Here is a 12,166-nt window from a genome sequence, read left to right as displayed (position 1 = left end):
GTGAAGTATTCCGTGAGATGACGGCACTCGTGGTTGCCTCTGAGTAGAAACAGTGTGTTTGGATGGCACAGCTTAAGTGCCCACAGGTACAATACGCACTGCAACAGAAGAGAAAAACGGAAAAAATACTATAATTCTTCCTGTCACTCACAAATTCCGTTCTCGTCGTATAACACACTCTCGTCTAATTAAAATCGGCCGATCCTTAACACCTAGCCGGATTTAAACTGTCAGCGTACGTCGTTTTTAATTCAAGTGTCACTACATCGTTCCACTCGCTGATTCCAGTTAATATTTACCCTCTCCCCAACATGCAAATTCGTCGTACGACGCTTCCACAAATTCGTTCCACGACCCACGAGAATTATCAAACGCAAATGCAACGAGCCAACGATTAAAAATCGTCCACAGGAAAATTCCACGTTTCCGTGAATTTTCTGTCGATCGTTGTTGAAGAAAGTTTGGAAAAGTGTGCGAAAAGGTGTAGTCAGGAAGGACAGTTTGAGTTTTCCCGGGGAAATTTGCTTTTCACACCGGTCCAACGATTTGAACGCCGCTCGCGTTGTTTGTCCTTCTTTTTCGGACTCTCGACGCTATTTCCACCGGTTCCACCGTGTCTCTGTAATTTATAACGCGGCGCGGATTAAATTCGTGGCGTTGGAACGGCGAAGCAGTCATGGTGGATCCTGCGGAGACATCTAAATGCGACAACACGTCGCGTTCGCGATTTTATTCGCTGCGAGGCAGTTCGTTTGGGATTTTACCAAGGAATTCTTCCAATTTTCTGGCTATCTGCGGGAAATTCTTTGTAACAACGGTCCTTCAAGAGGAAGAACAAGATTTTGCCGCATTTTGAAGCTTACAAAAATTTCAATAAAATATTAGGGATCGTGGAATACGCGGTAAAAAAAAAAAAATAAATAGAAGAGGTACAGAGCTGGCAAAATAAGAGAATATTCCGTGCAATTCCCGGATAATTTGAGCAGAGAAAATGGCGAGAGCTCTCCGCCGAATTTTAGTATTCCTCCAATGAAATATCCAGGAGCGAATTGGAAAAACAATCGTTCCACAGACCGCGTATATTTTCCTTTATTTTAACGAATTTAGCCGAAGGCAAATATGGAAATATCGGCGGAAAGTGGAAATTACATTTGGCGAAATATCGAAAGAAGGTTGGAAATTACCTTTCGCGAGAAACTTTCGTGTACGCGATAAGAATGAATGAAAAGGCTAATTCGCGAAATATGATAGAACAGTCTACAAGTAAGTTTCGTTTAGACGGTGGTCTTGTTGAAAAAAAAAGTGTGAAAGGCATTCAGCGCGATAGAAAGGCGGCGTTATCCGCTTTATTTCAGGCATCGGTTAATTAATTGCAGTGGCTGGGCGGACACACGAGACGACGAAATTAGCGCGAACTGGCGTGCATCGTGGAACAAAAGCGCCTACGCGAAATTCTCGTTTACGTTTCAACGCGATTGGCCGGCGCGTAATTAATCTTGCAGCATCTCGAAACGTGTGCGGCGGCAAAATACGCGCATTCTTCCTGGTTTGCTCGAGCGTAACCCGAAGGTGAGGATCTTGGCAGAGATGCGGCGAATTCCTTTTCCTCGATCTACTAGGATTTTCTGGTTTCGAAACGCTTTCGATAAACGGAACAATAAGAACGTTGTATTTTAACGATGGGGAAATTGCGGATATTTTAACACGCGTCTTGTCGCGTTTTAGTTTTTGTTTGCTTTTAGAAGAAGAGGAAGTAGAGCGATGGTTAGTTTTTTAAGGATGAATTTAGTAGAAATTAATGTGTAGGTATAAGAAACGATTACTTTTAGAATAATAACAATAATGCACTGAAATTATCGAGGCTTTCAATTTTTAACGAGAAATCGTGGAATATCTGAGAAATTTTGGTTCAATCGCTTTGCCTGTTCAATTTGCAATACAAAAATATAGGTATTGTGGGATCAATTCGTCAGGAAGAAAGTGTACACTTGTCGCATAGCCAGCTCGAGCCTCGGCGCGCTGCACTTTTCTCCGCGTGTCCCTTCTACGCTTCGCTTTTCGCTCATACGACACGCTCACGTCGCGCCGGTACGCGCCACACACGACACACGCGTGTCGGACCCGATCGCCGGCGGATCAGTCACCACAGTATCTTTACGTATTCCAAAGATATTTTTGCAGCAAGTGTACTCTACGAGTAGGTTTCTCTTCGATTAATCCAATAGAGGAAACAAATCTCTCATCTTCGAGCTACCGATATATCGTGTAATTTGAAGTTTTAACTGGGACCCTGTGTCCCAAGAAAATTCTCTCAAACAGAGCGAGCAGCTTGATAGTTTATTTGCAACGAGAGCGCATCAACGGAGTCGATGCATACACGTTACACGGTAAACAATCGTCGAAACTTGGCTAGTGTCGCTACAATCGATATCGAACGAAGGGGAAAGGGATGGCGAAAGAGCGAGAAAAAAAGAGAAAAAGAGAGAGAGAGAGCTAGAGAGGCCATCTTTTATTCATCGCGTATACATTAACCGTTTGTTCCGAATGCGGGTGTCCACAGGTATTAATGCACACGTCGCACGCGCGCACATACGCCGACCTAGGGAACAATCGTATAAGTAGCCATGAATACGCGTGAACGCGCGTCGCCGCTATTGTTCCGCGGTCCACGTACCCGATAACGGGATTACGCCACTGCAGTTTCGTTTTATTAGCCGTAGACACCCGCTGGATGATGGGAGATGCACTCAGAGTCAACGTGTTTATTTACCGTATTTCGCTAATAAGTTAACTTCGCGGAGGATTATTAACGGGCAACAGACACACGCGTTTCGATTATTGATTTCGCTGTGATTAACCTGGGTTATACAGCTTCTCGAACGTTTCTTACCACGTCGCTTTTTAATGTTAACGCTGGGATCAATTTTCGTTAATCTAAGAATAATTTAGGATCAATTTGTGTGATCGATGTTCTTCGATTTTTTTTTTTTTTTTTTGGATTATTTATCTCGTTCTAGTAGACACTGTTTTTATCTCATTTTTCTACGGAGTTGTAAATATTCGTACAATACTTGTAGACAGAATTCATCTTTTTTTAAACGAAACTGCAGAAGGTTCGTTTCTCCAGCAACCTGAAATTTGTAGACTCAGCTTTCCTACAGATTCTCTCGAGTCTACGCGACGTTTATACCCCCTAACACCGTGCTATTTACTACAACAGAGCCAATTCTACCTTCCACAGTGGAATTCCTCTTGTATCGGCCTCGCTATCCGTATTCTATCGGCAATACCGCCAAAGAACTGCCAATTTCCTAGCCATTACACCGAATTCCCGAAACCTATTTCAACCTCAAGTACTATAGAACCATAAACTACTGCTATAATCAACCTGTTGCTCGGTAGAACTACCCTTTCTTCTTCTTTTTTTTTTTATTGCAAACTCGTGGCGATTTGGGGGAGAGAACCCTCTATTATACGAACCGTTATGGTTATCGTAGTGAGTATTCGCAACTACTAAAACTTTCACAGTAGTACGTAAACACCCCCTTTGAACCAGTCCAAGTTCCACTCTCGATTTATTGGCTAGGTTGGTATTACAGCGGAATGACGAATGAACGTTGAACAATAGAATTATTGATAAGGCTAACTCTACTCAGTTGTGGCTACTAAATGGACCATTTGACAGATACCAAAACTGCTACGAAGTTGAATAATCGATCGATCGATGGAAATTGATAAACAGAAGAGACCCTCTTTTCGCTAAGTTCGACGAGTGAACCTAACACTTCGAAGGTCGAACGACTACTGACGTTCTCCGTGCACCTTTCTCACCTTTATTTAAGCCAGGACCTTCGGCTTAGCAAGCCGAGGCTTTGCCCGCTACGCCAACGACTCTCCCTATATTCCTCCCTGTCGGTTTCCTATTTTTGTGGTACGGAGGCCCGATACTACATTAATATAGTTTCCTTTACTAATATTAATATATACACATAATCATGGGCGGTACATTACAATTGCTACATTATTTCGTCAAACAATTCTCCCCGAAATTTAGAATCTTTCTCGATAGATTTTCTGCCGTACAATTTTTATTCGAAGCAACGCTAAAATATTCCCGACCATAAATTTATCACTGAATATATTTCCAAAGGCTGAACAAAACCGTGCAATCTACCCGAAATCCCAAAGTGCGAATTTGTTTCGCCTAGTCAAAGGATAATTAACGGCAACAACAGGAACAATTCGCCGAACTATTTGGCGCAGGCGTACCTTTTGTTCATTAGGAAACGAGCAGAGTACTAGGCTAATTACTCGTCGCGATTGTCCGTGTATCGTTAGGTTGATTAATAGAAATTCGTAAAATGATCGATGCACATCCGCTTTTGTCCGTGCAATGCCAAATTATGCGCGACGCGACGCGACGCGTTATCTGCGTCTCTATTACGCGTTATCGTCGCTATCAGCTCCATTCTCCGTTTATTAGTAGATTTAGACCGACTGTTCCCTGGAATATCGAACAAAAGCAACTCGTACTAATCTCAAAGCCCGAGTCCGTCGTTCTGAAACGCTTTAGCAAGTATGACAAAGGATAAACTGAAGATATTGACGTTGCTAACGAGTAAAACAGAAAAATTCGCTTCAGTTCGCTTCAGAATTCTAAAGAAAAATCGAGCTCCTTGGATCACTTACATACTGTTTTTCCCCTATGTTTCGTGAAATTTCAAGGTTTACTCAATTATCCGTGGATATTCTGCACGATTGTTTCGCTGCAAAAATTCGTTGTTTCGAAAAAGATATTGTTACTAGCTGAAAAAATTTTCACGTTGATCTGGATTGATTGAAATGGTACGTGGTTCAAGAATTCTGAACGTAGCAATCTCAGATTGCGATGTAATTTTTATTTCGTCGAGTTCGGGACGTGTCTGACCACGCACGGTCTCTTTCTACTTATCGATGCACACTTAACGTTTTCCTTCGCATTCCAGTTCACAGACTTCCCAACTTTTTTCCACGATTTCTCCATCGTACTGTTTGGAATCTTCTATTGGACAATAAGCTCCAATTTGCAATCTGATTATGGTTCTCGAATTCTTAAAAATGACCTCTAAGCGATGGACGTTTGCAGAAAAATGTTTTAGGGGAGAATTGGCGGGAAATACCAACTGATCCAGGTGTTAGAGAGCGCGGAAGGCGCGATAGAAATAAGAACGACGAACATATTACCCAGACACGGCCTCGTATACTGTAGATATTCATCAGACCGTGCACCTGGAATCTTGAGAATTTCCTTGCACTTCCGCGCCTCTCTTTTTCTCCCTTCAACCCTTGCTCCTGGAAGTTTGCACACGTACGCGTGCATGTATAATGGGAAAAGTTGCGGAACGTGTATCTTTTTGGCTACGAGAACTGTACTTTGGGTTTATTACTTAATAGAAATTTACTCGACACTTTCGTTGCTATTTGCGCGCCTATAGGCGTTTCGAATATCACCTCACACTGTGTTCTTGGCGCGAATTTAATTTCTAATTATTGTCCTTTGCGTAAGTCAACCTTAATTTTGAAAATAGTAAATTTGACAATTTTGAAGATTTTGCGGCCTTAGTTGAAAATCGCGAATTTAATTTCTGAGTTTTGTGCTTTGCCTAATTCCACCTTACTTCTCGAAAGGCTGAATTTTTAAATTCTTCAGAAAATTTGAAAACGCCAAAATAGAAAATTTTGCGACCTTAGTTGAAAATCGCGAATTTAATTTCTAAGTTTTGTCCTTTGCCTAATTCCACCTTAATTTTCAAAAGACTGAATTTTTAAACTCTTCAGAAAATTTAAAAACGCCAACATAGAAAATGTTACGACCTCAGTTAAAAATATACCGCAGTGAAAGGGTTAACGAGGCCAGCGACATTTCAAATTTTCTCAAATCGAAATATTTCAACACTCAACCCCGCTAATTCTAAAATACACGAAGAATTTATCTATCGTACTTCGAAATTTCCCACGATTCTCAGACAAAACGTAGGAAGACCCAAAGAATTTATATCTCCGAAAACGTTAACAAATCTCTCGACGTTCCCGCGGCGTTGATATATTTCAAGAAAAGCAACTCTACACCGCTATAATACCCGATAAAACGGATTTATCGAGCACAGTTCAAAGTGTCTTTCTTGACTATTCGTTCGTTTCACGCACCGGCGACAATTTCGGCGGTGAGTTAGGTTCGATAAAGCATCGGTAAATTGGCGAGATTGTCCCGCGTGAATTGTCCTCGTCAAATGTTCCCGAACCTAATGGTTCCACTCTGATTCGCGTGTCGGAAGAAACCGGGCGGGAACAATTCTTTAGAGTACACGGCGTAACACCACTTAGCGGCCCCATCTGATTTATCGGCTTGGCAAACGGTCGTGCAGCCTGTCGCTCATCCAGACAACGTCGACCGTAATCATCGTGGGTGGCGTTAGTCATCGTGCCAGATTTTCCTCGCATTGTCCAACGTTCGTTCGCTAGGATTAGCCGCCTGTCGTGTCGTAATTTTTTTTCCCTCTCTCCCTCGGAAATCTCCGCTCTTTGCTGCACTTTTCAACACCTTTCCCTTTGACTTTAGGAAGGGTTGTAGAAAAGTTCCGGCGGGAATATTTAACCCTTCCCGTTGCGGCAGATTTCAACGCGTTAGATGAGCGACTGAAAATTTTAACCACGGCTGCGAAATTTGTTGTTCGGACCGTACTAAACAAACAATTCGTGTAATAAAACTAGAATAGGTAAACAGGTCCGCCTCCACGGGGCAGGGACGGGCAAAGAGACCTGAGAATAACGACATAAAATAAAATAAAGTAATAGTAAAAATTAAAAATAAATTAAATTATAACACACGAGGAAATAAATATTTCACGAAACAAATATTACTAACAATATTGGAGAACAAAGTTACAGTTACCTTTATTGCAATACTTTCACGATATTGCTAAAAGGCGGCAATGAGCTCGCGCTCGATCACCGCAATACGATGTTGATATAAAAATGTTCGGACCGTACTGTTTTAACCCTCTACTGTCGAGACACCGTTTTGGGACGCAAAGCCCCTCAACTTCCGATTGGTTTATACATAAATATAGAACATTTCTGACAACTTTTCTTACCGATTTACCTTTATCGCACATTTTCCCAATGAACGTTATAGAAGAGAGTGACCGGTTGGATTAATTTCATTTTAATACAATAACGTCGAGTTCTAAATAGAATGGAAGAAAGCAAAAAGGGTAGGATCAGCGGAGTCTCTGAGACCCCGCCTCGACAGTAGAGGGTTAAACGTCGGTTTATCAAATTGAGATAGAAGCGCGTAAGAATGAAATTAAGTATTAACCCTTTGCACTCGGCGGCGACTGAGAAGCGACATTGTTTACCACTTGGCAAAAAATTGATTTTGCAGGACAACAGGTCTGTAGGCCTCGCATAATTGTCTAAGCAGCGAATTGGTTTGAAAGAAGCAATGCTTAATAAACTGTTACAAGGCCTTGTGTAATATAAAAATACGTAAAATATAGAAAGAAATCTGATTTGCAATTTACTCGCAGCAAAAGCACCTTCGTGTGCAAAGGGTTAACTACAGGTGCAATGGTAACGAAAGGGTTAAATAAATTTGAAAGAATTTTCTTTCTGGAGCATCGTAGATTTAAAAAATTCACGATACAAACTTCTCTCGAATTCCGAATATTATTCTGTGGATAAAAAGGACGAATAAATCGAGAGTGGAAAATGTCGCAACGCATGCGAATAACGAAACGACAATGCGTCTACGTTCCGTAAAGCAGCGCGAGAAACGAAAAAGCGTATCAAGAGTAGTCTACAGACATCGTCGTTCTGCGATTCCAATTCAATCTCCGACAAAATGGCTTCCGCCAAATCCAAGGACTCCCCCGGCTGTAATCCCCCCGAAAAACCAATTGATTCTACTACCCTCTCGTGCTTCAAATTAATCTACGTTGCAAAAAGAAAAACACAGAAAATCCAATTTCTCCGAGGGGAGTTGAAGTGTGTGCTAATTATCGGCCAATTAGGGCACAAGAGAATAACCGGTGCGTCAACAGGCGAAAATTGCATAATTTTTGGCACGGATCCCGCTAAGCGAGCAAACCACGCGAAGGCGAGTTTAAATTTTCGTGAAAATTGAAAATTTCTCGCCGCAGTCCCTTCGAGTCAATTAATTTCACTTTGTTCGCTCGTTCGAATCTGACCCTTCCGTGCCCTTTCGGTCGCCTCTTTGCAGAGCCAACCGAGCGACTCTCCCTTTAGCTACCATAATTATGCCACAGAACCACTATATACATACAGGGTGTATCGCGACGGAAATCGTTCACCTAGACGCGGTCCATTGTCTCGAAAATCCTCCCGGTAGAATCATTTCGGCTTAAACGACGATCAGAACGTCATTTCTCCTCCCTTGAATCTTTCGCCAAAGGCGGACGGATCTTTTTTCCCTCAACGTCGATGGAGCACTATGAGCCCAGACGACGGTAGCGTTAATTAAACGCTTTCAGGATGTGTTTGAACGCTCTCTCTCTCCGAGTTTAGTCTTCCCCCGGTCTGTGGAAGTGGTTTTCTTTGGATTCGTTTACAGGTAAGTGGAGAGCAAAGTCTGGCTCACCGTGGCCGCTACAGTCATTCTCTCCTGCGTGTGCTCTTTCGACTTATATCGAAAAGCTACTGTACACGTGGCACGAGGTGAGCTAACTTTGTGTCAGATGCAACTGAGGGACTATCGGTTCAATTGTATCCTTGCGTTCAGCTTTTCAATCGTAGCGAAAAATGGCTGTACTTGTGCGAATGTACGATTTAGATACGCTTCGTTGTAATAAAAATTGGAAAATATCGCTGGATGTTCAGTACGAAGCTTCCAGACGACAGAGTTGTCGGTATTCTTTGTTAATTCATAGCGACAGGAGAATTAGCTGCACGACACCTGTTTGTCGTAAAGCACACCTGGTCTTCCCTTGTGTACACTCTACGTGACTGTTGTGTTTGTGTGTGTGTGTGTTTGCAGAGGTAGTTCCTGGTGTCTGAACGTGATGGCCGAATGTGTTTTTAGGGATAGAACGGTTCTACGTCGTGTTTGCACGTCTGTTTTCCGCAGGCAGCAATTAGTATTCTATTCATGATTGGACATTAACGTCTTGTATTGTTGTACCAAGTGACACTTGTAGCTTGAATTACGGCCAAGATGTGACAAAATCAGATAGTACCTCTTACACACTTCAATTGTCATTTACAGAAAGGTGCAAAAAGCTTATTCTCGCGCAAAGTAGAAGACTGCATTATTCCCTGCAAAAACTGCGAAAATATCTTCGTTTTTCTCTCACCAAGGCGAAGTAAGTACAAGCTCTCGAGAAGCAAGAGACACAACCCTCCGGCAAAAACGTTTATTCGCAAATCGATCGTGGCAGATAGAGCAGCGAGCATCTCGGATGAAACGTATCGAGAGAGCAATTCCCATAAACTACCGTGGCCATTTGCGCTCTCCCGATCCTTCCTTCTTCCTAACAAAAGCATCTCGCCAACAGAGATCTCCCCCTTCGAAATCGTTCATCGACCGAGCGAGAAATATAAAATCGCTCCCCCGGCGGCCCGATAATCGCATCATCGTTTCCTCGAGATAATTCCGCGGTTGAATATCGCTAAGAATCGGCCGGAAACAATGTATTTCTTCTGGGTTAGAGAGCTCCAGCCGGAAATAAGGCTTCCGAGATGACACACACACACGTACAGTAGAGTCGTCGAATGATATCGACGATAGGGTCAAAGGATTGACCCTCCAGACAAGAAGATTCTATCCTTCCAATTTATTTTCTCGTTTCTTCCGTGTGTCATAACCATCTTTTCCTCGATTCCTTCCCTATTCTTGCCCACTTTTGCCCTAAATTCCTTTAGACGGAGAGAGAGGACCTTCGGCTGCTTCGTTTTTCATCCCACGTATGGTTAGTGGTTTCTCTTTCTTCTCTCTCTTCACGTTTTTTAACCGGGTCCAATTTCTTCTGGCCTTATCTGACTCCTGCTTTCTTCCTTCGATCTCTCCCTTTTTCCCTTGTCTCGTAATCTCGTGCTTCGGTTGTCTTCCACCGCTACTCTTTTCTTGTTAACATTTTCTCTCTCAGACTCTTTTTCAATCTTTTCAAGCTACCTCGGTAATGCGCGACAACACGCGGTATCAGAGAAAGCTCCAACGAAATTCCTTCGCATTTCTTCGGTAGAGTCGCGGAATATTTTCTAAAGATTCCATTTAAATCCCGGAGAGTTGAATTGAAGTTTCACTTGATCCGCATAATGCTTCGAGAAGTCCGATTCCCCCTCCTCCGTCGTTGTCGCCGACTTGAAAACCGTAAACCACCCTTGCTGCACGGTGGCGAAGAACTTTCGACGCCACTGGTCATCTGCGGTACAGCTGAAAGCCCCAAGTTTCGCGAACAGACGTCTGTGACAGCCACTGGTTAATCCCCGCGGAAGTTTCAGAAACACGGTTTTTTAAAATGTAGCCATTTTTTGGTCGATTAACTGTTGGACTACGAAAGGCGCATTACGAAAGACGTAAATATACGCTGTCTACACTTTCTTTTGTATTTTTACTTTGGCCAACGAGCATAACAAATTGTCTACATTGACGGTTCTGTGCGAGAGTGCGCCGCAGTCAAAGGGTTAACCGTGGTCGCCGAAAGTAAACGAAACGAAAAGCGAATGTTCGAAATGTTCCTATCCTAAATTCTAAATTCCCAACGTACAATTATCAGTCGCACGTTTGTTCGAAAATGGGCGTAAATTACTTTAAAAAGTATTTTCATCTCTGCTGTACATAACGATACAGCAAAGCAACTTCTCAATTTTCAATAGACATTCAGGATTGAGGAAAAACAAGAACACCGTCGTCCCTGCTATTCCTCCTCATTATTTTCAGCCCACTTCGATCCTCCTCCCTTTCTTCTCCCTTCCTGTCTCCAACATCTCCCTTAAACCGTGTTCTATTTCCCTTTCTCGATACTCCCTCTTTCTTCACCGAATAATCAATTCCTCTTCCCTTTCTACTCCCGCGCACAGTGTGATCTACCCTTTTCATTTTTTCCCCTCGCTCCTTCCCATACCTTTTTCCCGCGCTCTTAACCCATTTACATCCTCTTTCGCTGCTAAATATTCCATTCTTGCGCCCTTTTTCCTCCCTCTCATCCCTTACGCTATCTCCTCCTCCCGTGGAAACTCCCATTCAACGCTGTAGCATTCCATCTCCCTCCCCTCCGCCTCGCTCTTCTTTCTCCATTTTCGTTCTTACGAAGGCTGAAACCTCGCGGAGGACGCTTCCACGGAGAGACGCTGAAGAAGGATCTCCCCCTCCCCCTCTCTCTCTCCGCTTCTCTCCGGAGAATCCGGCGAAGCATATTGCAGATAGAGAGTATCGATCTCGTAGAAGGTTCGCCGCGTCCTTCTTCATCGCGTGTGCGAGCACAGTCACACAGAGAAGCTCGCGTTGTATCCTCTTAAACTCTCTCTCCGTCGATTTTCAATTCAGCCCACAGTTAAAATTCTTTTCAACCTGCTCGACCGACGAGACGCCCTTTCACGTTACGTTAAGTCCAACAGCTTTGCTGCTGTTATTTATTGCGGTACCATTGTCTCCCTTTGTCCTGCTGCTCGATACAGACTCAGCGACGTTGAAAATTTTTAGAAACGAACGGTATTTCGTCTGTTATTTTGCCGATTTTGGTATCGATGGATTTCTTGCATCGTTAGATCGACAAGTGAACGAAACCGCGTATTTTCCTTAACCCTTTGCGCATCGAGCGGCGACTCGGTAAATAATTAGCGAAGACAGAGAGCAGGTCTATGGTCCTCTATAAATTTGTTGAATTGAATATTTAAATAAAATAGTATACTCCACTTCTACTGTTAGTTTGAAAAAATTTCAGGGATCCGAATTGTAACCTCTCCTACAGCAAAATGATCTCCGAGTGTAAAGAGTGACAAAGCAACTTATTTTATTTAAAAATAACTTACGAACGAACGATAATGTGAACAATATATTTATGTAAAATTTATAGTAAGCATAAGTGGCAGGGGAGAAATGTAATTTTCCTAGTGAAGTTCGAAATGCGTGAAAATCACGCGTCCCGAAAATCTAGCGTTAATCACCATA

The 12,166-nt window shown here is 42.8% G+C and overlaps 1 protein-coding gene across 1 annotated transcript in view; it reads right to left on the bottom strand.

Annotated features, from left to right (window-relative positions):
• Positions 1 to 12,166, bottom strand: part of LOC108578428 (serine/threonine-protein phosphatase 2B catalytic subunit 3-like) — a 247,014-nt gene that overhangs the window by 71,814 nt on the left and 163,034 nt on the right. Inside the window, exon 4 of the mRNA XM_017941766.1 lies at positions 1 to 98. This exon is cut by the window's left edge and continues 20 nt beyond it. Within this exon, the coding sequence (XP_017797255.1) occupies positions 1 to 98 (98 nt within the window). The remainder of the gene's footprint in view (positions 99 to 12,166) is intronic.

Source organism: Habropoda laboriosa, unplaced genomic scaffold (genome assembly GCF_001263275.1).
Source record: "Habropoda laboriosa isolate 0110345459 unplaced genomic scaffold, ASM126327v1 scaffold5, whole genome shotgun sequence".
Classification (NCBI taxonomy): domain Eukaryota; kingdom Metazoa; phylum Arthropoda; class Insecta; order Hymenoptera; family Apidae; genus Habropoda; species Habropoda laboriosa.
Note: the sequence above shows the minus strand (reverse complement) of the source record. Positions and strands in the feature narration are given on the sequence as shown.